This window comes from Brachyhypopomus gauderio, chromosome 2, assembly GCF_052324685.1.
Source record: "Brachyhypopomus gauderio isolate BG-103 chromosome 2, BGAUD_0.2, whole genome shotgun sequence".
Classification (NCBI taxonomy): domain Eukaryota; kingdom Metazoa; phylum Chordata; class Actinopteri; order Gymnotiformes; family Hypopomidae; genus Brachyhypopomus; species Brachyhypopomus gauderio.
In genome coordinates this window covers 42,730,030-42,752,213 of record NC_135212.1, presented here as the reverse complement: position 1 = coordinate 42,752,213, position 22,184 = coordinate 42,730,030, and the positions used below count along the sequence as shown (strand labels likewise).

General features: G+C 42.3%; 1 protein-coding gene across 2 annotated transcripts in view; it reads right to left on the bottom strand.

Moving 5' to 3' along the window:
* Positions 1 to 1,943: 1,943 nt before the first annotated feature.
* The window catches only part of ppfia3 (PTPRF interacting protein alpha 3), a 41,409-nt gene continuing 21,168 nt past the window's right edge, over positions 1,944 to 22,184 (bottom strand). Inside the window, exons 16-32 of one of the 2 annotated variants that reach the window (XM_076996633.1) lie at positions 21,256 to 21,421; positions 20,273 to 20,466; positions 19,774 to 20,014; positions 17,071 to 17,204; positions 14,664 to 14,815; positions 14,301 to 14,394; positions 13,853 to 13,934; positions 13,381 to 13,581; positions 12,838 to 12,900; positions 12,169 to 12,195; positions 11,541 to 11,716; positions 11,107 to 11,204; positions 5,426 to 5,601; positions 4,991 to 5,059; positions 4,285 to 4,447; positions 2,656 to 2,714; positions 1,944 to 2,071 (exon numbers count right to left, since the gene is read on the bottom strand). In XM_076996633.1, coding sequence (XP_076852748.1) covers positions 2,668 to 2,714; positions 4,285 to 4,447; positions 4,991 to 5,059; positions 5,426 to 5,601; positions 11,107 to 11,204; positions 11,541 to 11,716; positions 12,169 to 12,195; positions 12,838 to 12,900; positions 13,381 to 13,581; positions 13,853 to 13,934; positions 14,301 to 14,394; positions 14,664 to 14,815; positions 17,071 to 17,204; positions 19,774 to 20,014; positions 20,273 to 20,466; positions 21,256 to 21,421 — 2,083 coding nt within the window. In that variant the 3' untranslated portion in view covers positions 1,944 to 2,071; positions 2,656 to 2,667. The other variant, XM_076996634.1, reaches the window with a different exon arrangement.

Sequence of the window (22,184 nt, the reverse complement as noted above, 5' to 3'; positions counted from 1 at the left end):
AAAAACAACATTTCACTTCCAAAGGTAAAAGCAAAACCTGCTGAACACTGTTCCATCCCATACTGCCGGACCCACCTCCTGATCCTCCGGGCCTATTTGCTTCGTTGCGCCCTATTCCTGTAATAGGTGAACCTTTCGAGAAATTAATCATTGATTGTGTAGGCCCTTTGCCTAAAACTTCTTCAGGTAATAGTTATTTGTAACACACACCAGCGCTTTCTCGCGCTCAATCTCTCTCTCACACTCTGCGCTCACACAAGCATGTTAAGACACTCCACGTGAATTATTAACGAATATATTTGCACACAAATACCGTTTTTCTTTTTCTCCCTTCCTTTTTTACGCAAACACATACACGACCTCACATCTCAGGTTGCACCGAATCAACACACGTCGTTTACACAGTGAAGCGCGCGCGTGTCCTCGCCCACGGCACACAGGTGGCCTCGTGCCCCGAGACCTCTCCCTGTCCGCCACAAAGACACACCGATCACCCGGCACACCTTCAGCAACACTTTATTCATTTCCATGTTGTCCATTATCATTGGGATTTACTCGGATTTAGTTTGTGGATTTGCATTTTCGATTTGAACGGATCGTCCTCATCAGAAACGCTTGTTTTAGATCATAACACAATTTTGTTCTCAAAATTTACACAAGTAGCATATTTCAATGACCATGTTTTTAATATTTTTTATATTTATGCTTTAAACTAGATAAAATCAAATTACAGTCAGAATTAAGTATTAAATGAACATGTACATACAGTTATTCAATACATACATAAAGAAAATAAATATAATTATCATAAAAAATAAAACATAAAAATGAAAATACACACATTTTACAAATTGTTCCCCAGGCTCACGTGGTCATCTGTTAATGTACACATATAATTAGATTTTTAATTCACATTGTCTTTTCCCCAGAGGTGTAGTTCTTGGTCATCTTGGATGTTTGACATGCAACACAGAAGCATTTTCCCACCCTCCATATTTTTGCTATTTCCCCCCCTTCCTTGATTCCATTCTTGTCCTGTTATGGCTTGCGTGGATAAAGTTAGGACGCTGCAGAATTCTTCCCCGTTCCCTCTCCCTCCAAAACTTTCTCTCCCTCCCTCTATATATCCTTGTCTCACTCCATTTGTCCTCTTTTTTCTATTTCTCTCCCCTCATCTGTTGTTCACAGTTCTCCCATACCTGTTGTATCTCTGACAACACTGGCACAATGGGAATCAAAGGTTTTCTAATCTAAGGTTTCTCCTGATGGAAGCAGGACTAGTGGGAGTCGTGTGTCTGTCAGCCCTAGTGGTTCTCCCCACACCGGTCTGCTTTGAGGGCCACAGTTGAAAGCAGCACTGTAGATGCTGTGCCTTGGCTTCAGTGATAATGCCATATTGCTTTTCGTTTCGAGGCGTCTCTCCTGTCGGGCCAGTGTGTGAGAGGAAGGTACCACATCCCACCATGAAACACCTGTGGGCTCTAAGCTGCTGTCATTACCGAGCCGTTCTCGCCGAGCTACACTACATGTAAACACAAACGTCCCATGTAAGAAGGAAAGGACAAAGAAACCCAGGGTGGCATGGCTCTGAATCACACTACACCCCTTTTTTCTGGAATGGTATGATCCAGGCAAAATGGCTACCAGTGCACAGAATGGGTTTGTTTTGGTCCAAAAAACGAAAGATGGGGAGGGACAGAGAGTTCGGCATAAACGAGTGACTGCGAGACACCGTAATTCAGGAGCACACATCCAGTGGTACAGACATAACGAGATGAGAGAACCATGGAGTGAAAGTTAAAATAGTCGTTCAGGCCCTCCGGCACCAGTCCACAACATTATTCCTCCCTCTCTCTCTCTCTCTCTCGCATACATTCTTCACATATTATGTCCTTTACTTTTTTCTCATTCCAATCATCTTTTCTCCATCTTTCCCTCTCTCATTCTGTTATTGCAGAGTGGTCAGACCATCGTTTTTGTTTTGTGTTTTTTTTTTTCTTAGAACTTCTTAGATTTATTCATTGCTTTGTATCCCGCTTCTCTGCCTCCAGTCCTGTGCTAACAGCGCCCTCTGTGGAGAGACACAGAACCGCAACACATTTTATTGATTTATTTACTTTTGCAGACTTAAAGAACCCTTATCATGGAAAACTGAATTCCTGATTTTAGAAGTAAATACTGTTAAAAGTTTCAGTACACATCATTCACTCCCTTTGTCCATAGAGCCCATGTTTGGAATCTACGCTGCCAAATCAGCCCATTTTGAAGTCACAATAAACCCATTTACATATCTCTGCTTATTCCACTTTAGCCCCGCCCACTTACATTGCAGTGTTCAGGAATATTTCAGCTCTGCTTTTTGAATGATGCATAGTACAGGGCAGCCAATCAAAACAGTTGCATAAACTAGTTGTATAAATTTTAGTTAGGCCTGTTTTGGGAATACATTATAATAAAGGAAAGCAAAGGTAACATATTAGCCTTTTAAGTACTGATTGTCCCACCTTAAAGTTTAATCCCAGTGAGGAAATGATAAAATATGTGAATTATGAAATATGGTACATAGCTCTTTTAACATATCATTGTTTAACCTATTAGTTACACATGTGAAGAAGAGTTGGCAAAGGAAAATCGCTAACCACTCTAAACACTCACCTTATGAGCCCTTCAGCAAGAATATGTTCTCACTGATCCAGTCTCCCCTCGAGGAGATACTACAGAGAGAGAGAAGCCTCTGAGTTAATAGGAGGAGAGACCAGTTTATATATGAAAACATAAATTTTGTTAAATTATAACATTGTTAAATTATAACATTCGTTCCATGGGGTTCTATATATGGAAATACGTACAGTTAAGAAAAGCTTCTTGACCAGATATGACTGATTCAGGAACATATCAAATATATCATGTCTAAAAGGATGGCAGTGCTACAACTAGCCAAATCATTTTCTTGTAAACGCCCAGGAATCTGAAACCGGCATGTCAGGTGTGCAATATAATATCATTATACATCAGTGGGGAACCGTCAGGGCCCTCTATGCCCTCTCAGAGGGCCTAGAAATATTCTTAAAACATAAATATATATAATAGAATTTATCCAATTTTATTTTATCTACTTACAGCTTGACAATCGACATCTAAACAATTACAAAAATATAAGCAAATAAATTATTCACCCGTGTCTGGTGAGGGGTTAAGTGGAAGCCTGTGAGCCTGTGTCTCCCCCTATCAGGACTGTGATGCCCGCTGTTCGTTTACAGAGGGCCTGGCAGTTATAATTCAGCGCAATACGAGTTTCAAATGACAGTAAAATTGACCAATCATATCTCCCCTCTGAGTGGGCGGGCTTAACTGTATGATAATTTCCGCCCGCTGTGGCGACGCTAGCTGTTGTTAGCGTACCACCGCTAGCTAGTTTCGATTCATTCCTTTGATGCCCTCGTGCACGTTGTTTACATATTCTGCTCCCGAGGAAAACGGAGCTGTGAACCTTATTTTGTTGGAACCTTATTTTGCTTAAAAAGTTATCTAAAAGTTATCTAATATAGATATTATTGTTTATTGCGTTCCTAAAGCTGTACTGTCGTCTAATTTTTTTACATTTTTTCCTTATTGCAGTTAATTAGGAGAGGAAACTTTTTTTTTTTGGGGGGGGGGGGGGGGGTGATGGGAGCAGGCCCAGGTTTAATGGTCACGGTTCACTACTGTTATACATTATATTATATCTTCATTGTTATTTGATTAATGTTGTATTATTACTGAGACCCAACTCTTATGTCGTACACCTTTATCAACATTTTTGCAGTTATGCCATGAAATGCATTGAAATGAGAATGTGGAGAGATATACAGACACACAGCAGTGTCTGGGCCACTATAACATAGGACCAGTGACAAAAGCTTCCCTGAGTAGTGGATCAGTACCAACTGCATGAGGCTAAACTGGAGATGGACGGGAAATGTTAGCATTTCAAAAACAGTTATGCTAGTTATGTCTTTCTTTGCAGTAGTTACTATGTTGGTATTATGTTACCTGACATTTTCAAGAAAATCACTGGAATTATCAATCGTCTTCTATTACTTTGTCTAGAATATCACTGTTACAAACATGACAATCGGAAGAAACATTTGGTAGTATAATTGATTATGTGATTGAGTATGAGTTTGAATATGTAGTGTGTGATTGCTTATAGGACTAGTGTGTGGGTGTAGGGTCTGGGGCAGGTGCTATGGTGAACAGGGCAGGGCTGGAGGATGTGCTGCAGGGGCTAAGGGCGGGGTTCACCTTCACTCTGCACCTTCCGCAGGGTCACGGATGGGGTGGAGATGGCTGAGGCCCGGAAGTTAGCAGGCAGTGTCTCCGACGAGTCAGAGGTCACTCCTCTCAGATCCTTCTCACGGAACATCTTCCTCCAGGATGGGGACCGGGTGAAGGTCTTGGTGCCATCCTAGGAGAGGAAGCAGAAGCCCAGATGTTCAGAAGGCCAGCGAACACTCGGACGATAATGTTACACGTATAGTATAGCTCCCCACAAATCTTGGCTGTAATGAGCCTGTGTACTAAACGGGCTACAGGAAGGGCTCATAGGGGAACTGATAGCCAGACACCATTGGTGTGCAGGTAACCTACGCACAGGAAAAGGCCAGTACATCCCACCTGTTCCTGCTTCTGTGGAAGCTTGATTTGCAAGGAGAGAAATGACAGGTTTGCATCTGAAACACACTTTCTTTAAATAGGAGGGCTGATCCCACCACCATGGTCATGGCGTGCCATCAACATAACGTGTCGACAGGAAGCTGTGTCTATTGTCAACAGCAAGTTCCGTGAAATCAACATTATTGACAGCCTTCACATACTCTCCATTGTGAGTGTCAGCCATTTTGAAAGCTGTGGTCACAGAAGCCCTTTATTACCGCAGAATCCTGGATTGTCACAGCCAAGTCTGTCATTAGCGCACGGCACAGCTGTGCGCCGCCTACATAACGCTCACCTCGTCTGGCCTCCTCTCAGTTCCCATGGCAATCAGTGAGTTATACTCTTTCTCCAGGAGCTGTCGTGCCTGGAAAAGTGAAGAAAATACTGTTATCATCAAAGTAGAAGTTATTTTACACTATTCTAAAGTATAGGGTGCTTTTGTTTCTTGGATTGGTGTGTCTTCTGCTGGTCTTCCATTAGTTAACACCTCTAGAATTCCAAAACTCAACGTTCTTCAGTTAGTAGCAACAAACCAAATCAATGGGTGGGTGAACTTTGCTGTTCATATTTAAGTTTCTAAAATGTTCTGGAGTGTTCCTATTAGCATGCTCTATCAGCTCTATTAGCACGCTCTTAATCGGCACCTAGTGTTCATTCACTGGCCAGAAGAACACGCTTATTCTGGCATTCTGTTCGTTTATGGACCACTCCAGAACTCAAAGCTGTGTACCTGTGTGTTCTGATTGGGTATTTGCAGGAGGAGGGCCAGATCGGTGTAGTCGAAGGTGTCGTCAAGGGCCAGAAGGGCTCCGTGCACGCCGCTCTCGGCGAGGTTGTCGGCGTACTCCTTCAGACCGATGCTCTGCGCCCAGCACATCACCCGCTCGTTCGACCACACCATCACATCTGCACGGGAGACAGGGACACTTCCCCAGTTTCAACTAAATCTCGTTTCAGTTTTGCTTTTTTGAAATGTTTTGAATTTATTTATTTATTTTTTTGTGCTTTTCAGAAGGGAATAATCCCTGAAAAATACATCAGTGAGAACACCATGACACATATTTTTTTAACATTGTTTGGCTGATACAAAACAATTCCTTATTATCACATGATCAAATGAAAACATTATGCTTTCAAAGAGCCACCCACACATTCCTCACATATGTACAGGGTTCTCCAAACAACCTCTGTAGGTGCACAATAGGCCCAGACACAGTGAAGCACATACCGGTCATGTTTCCTCATAGCACTTCTAACTAAGCTCTTTATTAACAGGCAGGTATTGGATCTCTGAATGCATATCATGATTATGGAAAAAACACTTCTGCACTTATGAAATGTTGATAAAACGTCAACTTTTGAACACAAAGGATATCTGTGCCAATGTTTGTACAACGCAACTGACTAAGGGACTGGGTCTGAGTGGCTGATTGGCTAATTTCATGAACATATTACATGACTTTCAAAGTCGACAGATTGCAGTACTCTTCACACTACAAAACATGCTGTCTTGTAATCAGGAAATATGAAGTGGTTGTGGTGTGAATGCCACATGACTTATCAGCAACAGAATATCACACATAACCTATAACCCTATAACCATCTGACGAGTCTGTCTGGTCTCCAAACTATATTATGTCAGAAAAACACGGAAAAGAACGATGCAATACCATGCATGAGACGGATTACTGTTTTGCCTTTAATTATCTTTATATTGCTTCAATTTCAATATATCTGAAGACCAATTAAAGGTCAATATCAGTACACTGATATGAAATACCTATATATCTATACACACACACACACACACACACACACACACACACACACACACACACACACACACACATATATATATATATATACACACACAAACACACACACACTGACCCTTGGCAAAATGTGGCAACTCAACATGGCATCAGTACCAGATGGAGGGCGGTCCATTCCATCTGGACAGCCACCCACAGCTCTGTGGTATTTCTAGGTGCAAGGATCTCAGGGTGAGAATGGACCTCTCCGCCACATGTCACAAATGCTCAGTTGGGCTCATTGCACAACATTCGTCAGAACACACCAGAGGGCTCCACTTTTGGACAACCTGGGCCCAATTAATTATCCAGCTGGAATCTCCCGTCATTTTGGGGATATGTGAAGCCAATGAAGGCCTGCAAATTGTCACCAAGTGAAATGCTAATGCCGCTAAGACGTATTCCCAGTAGACACATGACACTGTAGATCAAGGAATGTTAAATGCCACCATCACTCATTCAAACTCTGTGAATAATTCACGGTACCTTGCCATGAGCACACTGGGCAGTTTTCAACCTCACTCACAAGATAACACTTATACAGGTGTGGGTGGTTCCCAGTGTAACACCTCACAACTTATATAGGTGTGGGCGTTCCCAAGACAACACCTCACAACTTATACAGGTGTGGGCGGTTCCCAAGATAACACCTCACAACTTATACAGGTGTGGGCGGTTCCCAAGATAACACCTCACAACTTATACAGGTGTGGGCTTTTCCAAACATCCCCTGAGGGAACGCCACTTCAATAGTCAATTTGCATACTGCTATCCCATGTCTTTTGGCATATCAGTGTACATTGTTGAGTACTTGACCACAAACACAGCAGATAGAACTTGTCCTTGTACTTTACATTGTATGTACCTATACTTATTTGCACTTCTTCTAGGTATTGTTTTTTATTCCTTGTTCTTTTAGTTTATGAGCCTTTGTTTATTTACAATTTTAGGTATGTTTTAATTCCTGTAGTTTTTTGATATTGAGCCTATGTTTATTTACACATCTAGGTATTGGTATTGATTCCTATAGTTTAGTAGTATTCTACGGTGGCCCTGAAAGCTCATCGCAATGCAAGAGAAAAACGTGCTGCAAATACGTAAAGCAAATGCATCAAAATGACGAGTGTGCTACATTTCAGAAACACTGCAAATTCAGAAATGCTGCAAAACCAGCCGCAACATAACAGAAGTGGCCCACAACACAACGGAAGTGTTTCTGGACTAATTATTTTATGCAGGCACTCTGTATGTAAAGTGTTCTCGTAATTCTGAGCATGAAAAGCAGTCGATCGCCAAGAGTGCTACGGTAAAAACCAACCGTTGGTACATTACATTTTATTTAAAACATTTAACACCCACGAATCAGTCTGGCTTTGTTTGGATATAGATAATGCTGCACCGTTTGCTGTGACAGATAATTAATATATTAGCCCTTATTTATGCATAGAAACAACAGAAATGGCGAGTATCATCTGTAGCGTCTTTATGTGCGTGTAAACCAGGGGTGTCAGATTCTCTGAGGAGTCAGAATTGTAACAGCGCCTGCACCGTGATGAGAGAATGTATGTAATGAGAGACTGAATATAAGGGGATTTATGATTCACTGTCTGTGACTCTGAACACTCTGACATTTCGTTCATTCCCTTATCTGTGTGTATGTCCCTCATTTACAACTTTTCTTTCTCTTTTCTTATTAAACGTTTACACTCTTTCCTCACACCCGTGTGTTGTGAATCTGTTCTCCTGGCGTCAGCTACTTAATACACTGCGGGCTGAACACTTTGATAATGCTGTTTATGAACCCTGGTGGCTTATGGTCTATGAAGACGATATCAAAACCTTGATACTGTATAACAATTCTTATGAATGACAATCTGCAGGTTTTTAGCCAGAAACATGAGTTGTTATACAGCATCTCATTAATTTGAACGGGACTGAATGAGAAAGCTCTTTACATGTAGCTAGCTAGCTATTTTAACGAAATAGAGAAAAAGAGAAAACTTGAAAGCCCTTTCAAGCTTAATTACCTACCTAGATACATTTAAAGAGCTTTTCTAATTCAATAACGTTCGACGTAATGTGATACTGTTTAACACAGCTCTTGTTTCTAATTTAAAACCTACCAGGTTATGTATAGTGTATTTTGTTGAATCCTTTTGAGACATATTGCATCATTTACCTCACCCGTGAAAAAATCATTAATTATCACTAGTCGCTGCTTATATTACGGGTATAATATAGTGACTTGGAAATTTTTTTCAACATTACTTAATCACATTTAATGCGGCACAATGTAACTTAAAAAAAGATGCCTTAATTGTCAAATTTGGTCAAGCCAGTCCAAAGATATCCACATTTAAATCGGCCCTATTTTTTAATGCAATTAACCTAAAACGAAAGGAAATCTTGTGATCAAGAAATGTGCGCTAATTTTAGCATGTGGCTAGTCCGTGCCCGCCGTTATCATGATTCATCGGACCAACACGTTGTCTTGGGACACTTAAACTACCTTAAACTGTACAGATTGGGATAAAAATTAAGAAAACAATAAACAAGAATGTAATGTAACGGTCTAGTTATCTATTAATATCTTTTGAACAGTCCCACTGTTCAGATGTTTTTGAACGGTCCAAACGCGAAGTTAAATTTCAAACAGGCTCAAAATGAAACAAGCGCGAAATGTGAATTCTTCTAACGGGATAAGAGAAAGCGCTCAATTATGTCATATTACGAAAACTCTGGGAAGAACCTCCTACAAACCGATGAAAACAGCGATTTATTTTACAGCACGCTTGCGATCACTGATTTCGCTTACAGTGCGACCGGAGAAAAATGGCCGCGGCTCAATCATTATCATGCGGGGATATCCAAGTCCAATATGCTCTATAAAATGTAGCACGCTAGCTAGGTATTTACTCAGAAAACAGAAACAGAAAAAACTGAAAAAAGCTTAAAATCCCCGATATAAAAATCCATTTAACACAAATTAATTTCTATCTAATATAGCTAGCTAGGGGAAATAATAAAGCTCTTTAAATGTAGCTAGCTAACTACATTTAAAGAGCTTTACTACTTAAATCCTGTTCAACGTAATGAGAAACTGTATAACACAATTGTTGTTTATGGCTAAAAAGCTACAGAGTCTAGAAACACCTCCGTTGTGTTGTGGGCTACTTCCGTTGTGTTGTGGCTGGTTTTGCAGCGTTTCTGAATTTGCTGTGCGTTTCCGAAATGTAACGCACACGTTAACATTTTGATGCATTTGCTTTGCGTATTAGCTGCATGTTTTTCCTCTTGCATCGCGATTGGCTTTCAGGGCCACCATAGTATTCTCTACTCTACCTATCTACAGTACTACAGGATGCATTCTGTGAGCAGATGGCAAAGCACTGTCACTCTGGATAAGAGCGTCTGCTAAATGCCCCAAATGTAAATGTTAATGTATATGGACTTGTAGCCATGCGTGCTGATGTTGTTAAGCGTCTCCCCAGGGTTCCCCTCACTCTGAATCTTGAGCTCTCCTTGGTTGTAGCTCCACACCGTACTCACTGCCAGTCACAGCCTGGCTGCAACCCTTTTCACACCACAGGATTTGCCCACAGGACCAGATATTTAACATGAAATAGGGAGATATCAGCAGGGGGATTAGCCAGCCAACCAGGCACCCAGGACCCAAGTCTCTAAGTGTGCCTAAACAAGAGATGGAAAGGATGTCATGTTTGCAATTTAGATTTAGCTGTGACTAGGACAAAAATTAGGATTTTTTCTCAGCAATAAGACACAGAAAACCCGTCACATTCTATTCTTCTCTCAGAGATTTCAAAATATTTCAGACGCTGTACAGGTAACGTGTGAAATATGATGTGCAGTGAAGACCAGATGACTGGAGATGCAGTGGACCTTGTGAAAGGATCTTCTCCTCACACTCTTTACGCCCGTGTCATGTGTGCTGTGCTGCTGGATCCCTGCTGGGTTTGGTGGAGCCCGGCAGCTGCCAGACTAACACCAGAGTAGCGCAGTCTTCCCTGTTCCCCACAAAAGGCCTTCAGCCATCCTGCCTTCCGCTCTCGCCCACACCCGCCCCCGCCTCACGCTCCACACTCTGCCGCTTCAATTGTGCATCTCGAGTGCTTCCTCTTGTGAGCTTCCTGAGCAAAGCACTGGCTCGGCGGCTGAAGCCTTTTATATCGGTCCTCTCAGGCAACGGCAAACATGAAAAATCTTTAAAGTCTGGGCGTGACGGAAGTCAGCACACATTTCCTGAATCAATCACCATTTCACACAGCCAGCAAAGTTCCTGAATCAAGTTACATAAGTTACAGGTCGAATATCCGCGAATCATCCCTGTAGTCTAAAGGATCAGTCTCCGGCATACTGAATCATGGATACTGAATTGTTGCATGTTAAAATCGTGCATGACGGCGACATTGTCAACTTGAACCTGGACCTGGCTATATTAAAAGTTTGCTTAGATTTATGTCTACTTAGGCTGAACTAAGATCTTAACAGCCGTTACTGGTGAGGAAGGCATGAGGGTGGAGGACGTGTAGGTGCAGAGGAAAAGGGTGGAGTTTTTATGAAATAACAAAGGGTACGGCACCTTTATTTTGATGCTGGCTCTCGTCTCTCCTCCTCTCCAGTTCCTTCCGGTCATAGTTCAACCTCTTCAGACACATAATACCATAATGTAGGCTCACCCTGAAGGTCAAAAGGTCACAAGGGTCAATCGGGGGTGGATGAATGGTTGGGTGTCATTCAGGCTCTCTGCTCTGAATATGCCGAACAGCTTCTGACCCCAGGCACTACAGAGGTTAAGGAAAGCCCTTAGACATCACTACAATGGAACAAGCAACTCCTAAGTGTCTTTAAGAATTATTGTTCCTATATCACACGCACACACACGAATCAGACAACCAACCACTCCATGGAGGTTTCAAGAGTATGTGTAAAAGAATGTGATGGACTGATACAACAACACAACCATGACTTCAGAGATGAGTACTGCCCCTCACATGTGGAGTAGGTTATTTCTACCTGTGGAAGCTGTCCACCATCTTGAGCTGACCACGCAGCTCTTTCTTGGTCAGGTGATCCAGCATGCGTGCATCCACTAGAGACTCCATGAAGTAGCTTCGGTACTGGGGCAGACCAAGGCTAGGCAACCAGTCATTACCGACCCACTCATGGTTCATGTCCCCGTAGGCCAGGATCTAACACAGAAAAGATGGATCATACAATAATAATGATAATGACAACAACAACAACAATGCATCACCATTCTCTTTTTTAATCGTATTTTCATTATTATTAATAATTATAATAATAATCGTCATATTTGTCATTTTTTTTGTTCAGTATAGCAAGGGAAAAGACAAAGAAATGTATGTAAAATGATTTCCTATCTTTAGATGCAACACAGACTGAAGTCACACGACAATTATCGCGATGACTCACTAGTCACATGAGTTACCACGATGATTCACTGTAGTCACATGACAGCTAACACGACTGAAGTCACATGACAGTCATCTCTATGACTCACTACCATAATGACTGACTAAAATCACATGACATGTTTATAGTGTGGCCCTAAAAACCCAAGGTCATTTTGTCCATCCTATAATCTCAATTCTCACTCCATGTATGAGCTAACATCACGCACCTGATCCCAGCTGAACTCCTTCAGCTCCTGCGGTGCCAAAAGCAGTAGAGACGGGAGAAGCAGAGGTAGAGGAGAGGAAGAGCGAGGAAGAGGAGTTACAGGGAAGACACCCCGACAGGAAGGAGGAGGACGCAGAGGAGGAGAGGGGTAAAGGGACAAGGGAGGAGTTTGTTAGTGACCGGGTCATTAGCCAGCAGTGAAGCAGTGAACACTAAAACAGAGACCGGAGAAAGAGCAGAAGACGCTTAACATTACACCTAGTGAGCACACACAGAGGGAGAGAGAAAGAGAAAGATGGAGAGACAGAGAGAAAGAGAGAGAGAGTCATGTCAACACAACCATTCCAGGCCACCTTGGTGCCATTAGTAAGGGTGACCACTAGGGGCAGAATATAAAAAAAGAATATAGATGTATGAATTGTATCAACTAACTATTGATGCCAACTATCAATTCCAACTATCGTTATCGACTGATCCAACTATCAACTGATTGTTAAAAATTAATATTTACAGATAATACAGATAATGGCACACATGCTAGCTGTGCACATAGAAAACAGTCTGTGTCAAACACAAGTCAGCAGAGTAGTGAACTTCATAAGTACTGAACTTCATGAGTAGTGAACTTCATGAGTAGTGAACTTGATAAAAAAACAGAAAAGCTACTGACTGGTTTGGTGGCTGCAGTCAGGGACTCCATTTCAGCGTGGGTCATCCACACGTTACTGGTCGACTGTGGAGAGAGAACATTAAGGCAGAACAAGGTGAGCTTATGTAGAACTTCGATAGTCATCTCCCAAAATCACAAGACAGCACTGTTTCTAATGTTCACAGCGCACCAGTCCAAGATTCCAAAACAAACACAACCCCTTTGAGACGTTCAGGCTTGTATGCTGCTCTAGTGTGTGCTTGGACGAGGTGTGTGTGTGTGTGTGTGTGTGTGTGTGTGTGTGTGTGTGGGGGGGGGGGGGGGGGGTGCACTCTGAACAGACTGGGGAATGATCACATGGTGAGAGTTTGATGGGCTCAACCCTTGTAGATATCTGTGGGCACCACTTTTTGTTTTGTTTCTTGTGGTTTGGTATTTTAGTTGCTTTGGCCTAAAATAATCTGATAATGATCTGATATTGCCCAAAGTGCTGGGCATGATTGTAGATAAAAGTGTTGATTAAGCGGTGGAGGTGAGTGGGTTCTACACAGCATGCATCCGTACGGAGCGTGTGCTGGCCGGGGCTGAGGGACTGGTCAGGGACACCATCTCCTGGATGGCCAGACGCAGCTTCAGACGGTGCAGGGGGTTACTGATTCCAATCTCCCTCTGGATCTCCGTGTCCGACAGGTTAGCCATGATTGCACCACTCTTCACATTAGCACGACATGCAGCCACATACCATGCAGGCATTCCCACCCACAGCTGAGCGAGGGAGGAAGAGAGAGAGGGAGGGAGAGAGAGGGAGGAAGAGAGAGAGGGAGGGAGAGAGAGGGAGAGAGAGGGAGAGAGTGGGAGAGTTCAATTAATCAAGTGGATCATATTTCACTATTCTTTGAATAAAACATCAATTTATTCAGAACCAATGATACATTTAATTCCAACATGTGCCACAAAAACCAAAACAGCTGAAAAAAACCTGAACCAACTGTAATGTGATGAAACGGATATGAACTGTAAGACAGTAAAATCACACCTCCAGCCAGGAGACCACAGTAGGCCCGTCCCAGGACGCAAAGGGCAGTCCCTGTCGACAGGCCTCTTCTAACAGCTCATGCCTGAGTGATAGTGAATGTGAGAGTGAGACAGAGGGAGAGAGACACATAAAGTCAGAGAGACAGAGTGAGATAGGGAGGAAGGAGAAAGACAAACAAAGAGAAATGGAGAGTTGATAAGTAAACAGAAGATAGAGATATAACACTTTTTTTAAGATATACATTCAAAATAAAAACAACCAACCGTAAAGAGAGAGAGAGAGAGAGACAGAGCGAGAGAGAGACAGAGAGACAGAATAGCTCCAAAGGCAATCTGAGAATGTTGAACTGGTTTAAACTAGATGAGGAAGAGAAGGGATTTAGACTAGAGGAAGACGAGGGAGGGTGTGGCCAACTCATGCAGGGGTGGGTCTTCAGAGACTAGTGTACTTTTTTTTGCTGCGCCGGTCTTTGTCCACAGGCCCAGCCATCTTCGTCAGGCCAAGTGGGTCGACAGAACCCAAGTCATCTGAGGGCGTGGAGGCTGATGAAAAGGTCAAAGAAGAACACTGTAAGTTGCAAACATGGCAAAGAATACAACTTTTTGTACATTATGAATAAATATTACATTAAACTAAAAACACAAATAATATAACTTCAACCATGTTTCCTAAAATATCTTGTAGAATAAACATCAGTGGCAGAAAATGCCATAAATTGAGAGTGCTGTCGAATAGAAGTGTTGTAGTGCAGAGTCTCCTGGGGACTCTCCTTCTGTCCTCTTGGTCCACACGCCCTGTGTCATTGGCTCACCCAGGGAGGCGGAGTCTCGACCTGGTTGGCCCATCCTCCCTTTCTCCTTCTTGCCAAAGAGGCGACCGATGGAAGACTTGATGCTTTTCTTTTTACTGGACTTGTGGAGGGAGTCCTGACTGCTGTTGGTACTGCTGCCATCTGCTGAGAGACTGCAGGGAAAAGGGAGAGACAGGGAGACGAGAGAGAGAGACAGGGAGAAATAAAAGACAGAAGAGACAGAGAGACAGAAAAAAGAGAGATGGAGAGAAGAGTGACAGAACAACACAGAGACAGAGCCACAAATTAAGGGTTAGACCTGCCAATATACAAAAGCCAAAACTTTACCAGCTGAGCAGACTCGTGTAAAAGCAGACAATGTAAGAGAATTCTGACTGTATGTGATACTAATTATAGTCAATATAGTATGATGTGAATGTAATTATCCGTCATGGTATGATGCTTCAAGAAACCTATAAAAGTACAAAAGAAATAATGCATTAAAACATTTCTCAAGTGAAAACCCCAGCCAGCCAAAAAGACAAGAAGCACTTCGGGGATAAAAACGCTTGTAAGATTAGAAAGCAGGACCATAGGAGAGACTGAAATGTTTTAATATTTATGAACAACATTTTCATCTTTTAAGAACATATTCCAAGACCTCTACCACCTTTATCAACCCACATCTAGTCTTGGTTATTAAAAAATTATATTACCTCATAAGAGATGGGCACATCTATCTAAAAGCACAATGACTCCAGATTTAAACCGAATAAAATTTATGGATTCATTTCTTGCCATATCTAGATGCAGGATGACACTGAGTATTTTGACAATAGTTATAAGGTAATCATAATAAAACAACTTCATGTTATTTCCTCACAAATTTATACACACACACATCCATTTTGGGCATGGCTTCTAATACACTGAGAGAAACATAAACTCATTTAATTAAACTATTGCATAGTTCATTAGTTGAAATTTCACCACTTCAACTGTACAGAAAACAAAAAGAGTGAGACGTTAATGCAGTGTTGGAGAGGGACAATCCAACAGTTTTATCATTTTACCATTTTAACCATTGCTCAAAAACTCTACAACCAGTCGTCATCCGCAGGTAAATAACAACCAGGCATTAAGCTGGTTATCAAACAGTTTATCAAACCAGAACAGCTAATCCAACCAGAACAGCTCATCAAACCAGAACAGCTAATCCAAACAGAACAGCTCATCAAACCAGAACAGCTAATCCAAACAGAACAGCTCATCAAACCAGAACAGCTAATCCAAACAGAACAGCTCATCAAACCAGAACAGCTAATCCAAACAGAACAGCTCATCAAACCAGAACAGCTAATCCAAACAGAACAGCTCATCAAACCAGAACAGCTAATCCAAACAGAACAGCTCATCAAACCAGAACAGCTAATCCAAACAGAACAGCTCATCAAACCAGAACAGCTAATCCAAACAGAACAGCTCATCAAACCAGAACAGCTAATCCAAACAGAACAGCTCATCAAACCAGAACAGCTAATCCAAACAGAACAGCTCATCAAACCAGAACAGCTAATCCAAACAGAACAGCTTATCCAACTGGAACTACTCATCAAACCGGAACAGCTGCTTTGGTTAAAGTCAGGAACCTTGGTGAAAGGTTTTGTCAACTTCATGCCAATTACATAATAGTGTAAAAGTTTTACACCTCAAAACCTGAGGCAGCGTAAATGACTAAGCTGGTTTGGTTTAAATCTGAGACATGTGGTTTAGTTTGGTTCAAATTTGAGACATGTGGCTTCTCCTGGGAATAGAGAGATCATTAATCTCATGTGATTAAGCAGATGTATTTGTTGACCAAAAATATGATGTTGCACTTAATTACTGCTAATAAAAATGTATTGAGCATCAAATGTTCAGTGCAACTCTTGCAAAAAAAGAAGTCTAAGACAGTGATGTATAATAAAGTTTTGGGTGCTACATCCTTTGAAAAAAGTCATATTGCAGTGAAAGGCATACTGTGGAGTTTTCCCCTCTCGATAATACACAACGTAACAATATATGTGTGCTGGCCACCCATGTATTTGAAATAATGTAACAATATGAGTGTTGTCCATACCAATATGGTATAAGAAACAATGTAACTAAATATGGGTGTTGGCACACAAAAATGGCAGAAGAAACAATGTAACAATACACCAACATGGCAGACTAGCCACTTCTGCTGGATTCATTTTTCACCCAGTTATTCTTACATCAGCTATCCAATTCTTTAATATGGATCAGTGAAGCAGCCTTAAATCATTCAGGACTTGAGGCCTGAATGAAAAGCCCCAGGGATTCTGCCTCTGGGTGAGTCCATTTACAACCATCAGACAAGGCAGCATCATGATGACACAATGGCTGTGAAGCTCCCTCAACCACTGACCTGCGGAACTCACGACTATCATCAAGCATAGCACCAGGGTGGGTGTGGCTCATCCTGTCCAATCGCAGTGCGCGTGGGGTGGGCGGAGGGGTGGAATCCAGCAGTGCCAGGGACCTATCATCTTCCTTGTTATTCTGATGTCAAAAAAAGTTTAGTTGTTCCTTTACACCAGTATGAATAACCACGTTTCATGTTCCATGCACATATGTGGACAGTGCACTGAACATATTTAAACCCTATTACTCCTTGCACACTTTATTGTGTTGTAGACTTGATTTATATGGATATTTGATTGGCAATTTTACATCATGTAATGATGTAATGATGAAGTGGAAACACGGTTTTCGAAGATTCAAAATCGAAAATGCTCAAAATGAAATGATCAAAATCAAATGCTTCTGTAAAAACCCCTTTGGCAGTAATTACAGCTGGTCTTCTTGGATACATCTCTACAAGTTTTGCACACCCTGGATTTGAGCATTTATTCCCATTCTTGGTGGAAGATTCTCACAAACGCTGTCAGACTGGATGGCGAGCATCTGTGAACTGCCATCTCATCTTCATGTCCCTCCACAGATGTTCAGTGGGGTTTAATTCTGAGCTTTGTCTGGGACACTCAAGGACTGCAGTGTTGCTTCGCCTGTAAGCATCACATCATTGTCATGTTGACAGGTGGACCGTCTCCTCAGTCTGAGTGTACATAACGTGCGCTCTTGAGGAGGTGTTCTTCAGGACATAACGTGCGCTCTTGAGGAGGTGTTCTTCAGGACATAACGTGCGCTCTTGAGGAGGTGTTCTTCAGGACATAACGTGCGCTCTTGAGGAGGTGTTCTTCAGGACATAACGTGCGCTCTTGAGGAGGTGTTCTTCAGGACATTACGTGCGCTCTTGAGGAGGTGTTCTTCAGGACATTACGTGCGCTCTTGAGGAGGTGTTCTTCAGGACATTACGTGCGCTCTTGAGGAGGTGTTCTTCAGGACATAACGTGCGCTCTTGAGGAGGTGTTCTTCAGGACATAACGTGCGCTCTTGAGGAGGTGTTCTTCAGGACATTACGTGCGCTCTTGAGGAGGTGTTCTTCAGGACATAACGTGCGCTCTTGAGGAGGTGTTCTTCAGGACATAACGTGCGCTCTTGAGGAGGTGTTCTTCAGGACATAACGTGCGCTCTTGAGGAGGTGTTCTTCAGGACATAACGTGCGCTCTTGAGGAGGTGTTCTTCAGGACATAACGTGCGCTCTTGAGGAGGTGTTCTTCAGGACATAACGTGCGCTCTTGAGGAGGTGTTCTTCAGGACATTACGTGCGCTCTTGAGGAGGTGTTCTTCAGGACATTACGTGCGCTCTTGAGGAGGTGTTCTTCAGGACATAACGTGCGCTCTTGAGGAGGTGTTCTTCAGGACATTACGTGCGCTCTTGAGGAGGTGTTCTTCAGGACATTACGTGCGCTCTTGAGGAGGTGTTCTTCAGGACATAACGTGCGCTCTTGAGGAGGTGTTCTTCAGGACATTACGTGCGCTCTTGAGGAGGTGTTCTTCAGGACATAACGTGCGCTCTTGAGGAGGTGTTCTTCAGGAATGCTCCTGCTTTTGGCTGCGTTCATCCCTGCCGCTGAGAAGCACTCCCATAGTATGGTGCACCTAAGGCCAAGGATGCTACCGATGTGCAGTGCATGTTATTTTTTCTTTTTATTTAGTTTTTTCTTTACCAGACATAGTGCATTCTGTTCTGCGAAAGAGTTACATTTTCATCTCATCTCATCTGACGTTGTCAGTCTTTTACATGATGATTAGCAAACGTCAAAGAAGCTGTCATATGCTTTTTACTCAACAGCGCTTACCGTCTTGCCATTCTGCCATTCAGACCTTTATGGAGTGGTGCAGAGATGAGCAGTTCCTCTCAAAGGTTCTCCCATCTCTGCACGTGACTCTTTGAGTTCTTCTGGAATTAATGTTGGTTTCTTATTTCCCACTATTCTTGTATGGCTGCCTGGTTTGGCCAGACAGGCAGTTGTAGATTAAAAGGTTGTGCCAAGCTTCTCCCTTTTCAAACTTTTTGAGGCCACTGTGGTCCTGGTAACACTCAAAGCCTAAAATGTTATTTGATATCCATATGCCTTCATCTATGTCTCGTCAAAATTTAATTGTGAAGATTCACAGACAGTTCTTCGGACTTCGTAGCTTGGCTTATCTCCTGACAGTGCAGTATAAACTGTGGGCCATTATACCTGAAAACATGTGTCTTCCCACTGTTTTCAATCAGTAACATACCAGCAGCGTCTCAAGGATAATTAAAGCAAACTGATGCACCTGACAACTATTTGGAGTGGCACAGAAAAGGGTCAGTTTCTGACTTTAATTATTGAAATTCTCTAAAACACGTCACTATCATTGGGTAATTAAATGTAGATTGATAAGTAAAAACTGCCATTATATCAATTCAAAATCAATTCTACAACACAATAAAATGTGCATCAAATAAAGGGACCTGACTATTTTCTGAATCTAATGTACTCTAATGTTGTTGACTGATGGTAACTTGCCATATTCTCTGCACAGTTCTAACATGTTTCTGGTACCCTTACATTATCAATGCTAAAAGTGGGAGATTGCAACTTAAAACTGACTGTCAAGTATATGGAGGTCTGTTAGGTACAGCAATAGAACAGATGCAGCTAACAGTTTGAATCAGTAGGCTATATGTTACCTGTCTGTCAGTCTCGCGGGCCGGAGAGTGGGGCAAACGAGGGGTGGAGTGTCCCGAGCTTGGTGGGGAGGGAGAAGCGAGGGTGGAGGAGGTCAAGGAAGAAGGGATGAAGCTCCTGCCGCTGGCGTCCCTTCCCAGAGAGGAAGGGGGCACCAAGGGGCCATCCAAAGCCACACTACTGACACGGCTCTCGATCTCCTCAGCCCGCAACTCTGTGTTCTCCTTCTCCTCCTGGATTAGCCTGGGACAGAGAGTAACATTATTATTGTTTTATAAAATTACAGATTAAGGTTAAACATTTAAATCATGAAATCCAGACTAAGAAGCTGAAATTAACCTTATATTGTGAAAGAAAAGAGGAAAAAAGTGCCTCTGAGTGGATTCATAACCTACATGATGAGTGTCAAATCACTGAAGTCTTGACTAAGTTGATCTGTCATAAATGTGATAGATATTTATGTCATTTATGCTTTTCCCTGAAGCCTCATTGGACACTTACTTGATCTCTTTGTTGATGGCTTCCAGCTGCTCCTGTAACATGATTGCCAACGTCTGGACATCTGTCTGCCCACTGGGAGAGAGAAGCTCTGAGCCGAAGAGCGTTTCGCGGTCCTCCTCGTCGTCTGAGCAACCTCCCTCCACGCCGCCATCAAAACCTGTACCCAAGAGGGCACCACTGTCCCACTCCCCATACTGCAGCAGAGAGGAGCAGAAGAGCACAGTGTTATCCTAGCCTTGCCTCCATAGCACAGCATTTTAGCCTAGCCTTAGCTCCACATTAGCTTAGACTTAGCTCCAGAACACGAAAATGAGCCTAGTCTTATCTCCAGAGCATCATTAGCTTCAGATTGGGTGATAATTCATTTAATGCCATTGCACTCCAAAAGCAGGGCATATGGTAGACAGGAAATTACAGTACAACACAAAATTAAAGCCATAAACTTTCTAAACGAACGCCTAGCCTAATTTCAGAGCAGACCGTGTTAGCCTAGTCACTGCTTCAGAGCAAAGTGCATTAGCTTAGCCGTGCTTCCATAACAGGAGCACTGAGACTACCTTTAGTATTGGAGAAGAGTCGGATAATCTAAACTTATCCCGGAGTAGAACACATTAGTCTAAATTTAGACCTGCATCAGAGCATATTAGCCTACCCTTAGACCTGGAACAGAGTATGTTAGTCTAGCCTTAGCCAGTAAAAAAAATGTTAGCTTTAGCTCTGGAGTATATTAGCCTAACTTAGCATAGAAGCAGAACATGTTAGCCTAGCCTTAGTTCAAGCCTTAGCAACAGTTCTACCTCCAGTTAGAGTATGGGACATTTTAAAAAGGTTTTGTTTCACAGTTTTGCTTTAAATGTTTGTTTTTACCATTTTAAGTTTGATATGTTGAAGAAAATCAAACTGAATTTCATATGTGACTGTGCCCACATTTGTCACTACGTGTAATGCTGCTCAGGTCATCCAGATGAGCTGAAGCTCCTCACCTTGCTAGTGTCCTCCCTGGGCCCACCCCATCGTCCACGGTGGGCCCGTCTGACCACGCCCCCTGAGCCTGTGCTTCCATAGTGATCCAGGTGAGTGGTGGAACCAGCAGGTAAGGACCCACCTCCCTGGGAATACCTCAGCTCCAGTGCACTGCCAGGTAAAGACCTGCAGGGGAATTTAGAGAAGCATCAGTACAGAATTGCACAATGCTGATTTGGGGGCAGTGACTCTAAACTTAGACCTTTTCAGATAAACATACATAAACCTGGTTATATTTATCCAAATGATATAGGCTATTACTAGCTTTCATAAAGGCTTATAATGTATTAATAATATCCAATGATGAGATAAGCTTCCACAACTGTATGTACATGTTTGTAATCACATGCATAAAGATTTAACAAAGTGTATAGCACTAATTGATTATATATTTTATATCGTTTATGCTGTATTCAGGTCCATAAATCTTCACAAATCAACTGACAAATCTGCTTTTTTCCTCTGTATTCCATGTTTACATCTAGAGCAGGTGGAGAACAGCAGACCAGAAGGCTGTCAGTGTGGGTGCATTCTGGAATAATACGCATAATAGCAACGACATCATCCCTATACTATAAACAATCCAGTGGATGACATAGAAAATGGCCACAGGTATCTTACACAGAAAATGTCACATCATCCCGAGGTTAGGAATAGCCCCGTAGAAAGCTAGCTAACGCTACTTCAGTTTCTAGGGTTTGCATACTTTACTTCTCTTTGCCATCAACATTGAGTGGTATAAGTGCTCTAAGCAGCCAACAATATTTGATTCAGATTTGTCTGAATAGATTTCCTTTCTGACTGATTTCCAGGGAAACATCTACTGTATGTAGATGGAAGAATAATACTTTTTCATTTGAATATTCAATATAAACAGGGTTTATAAATG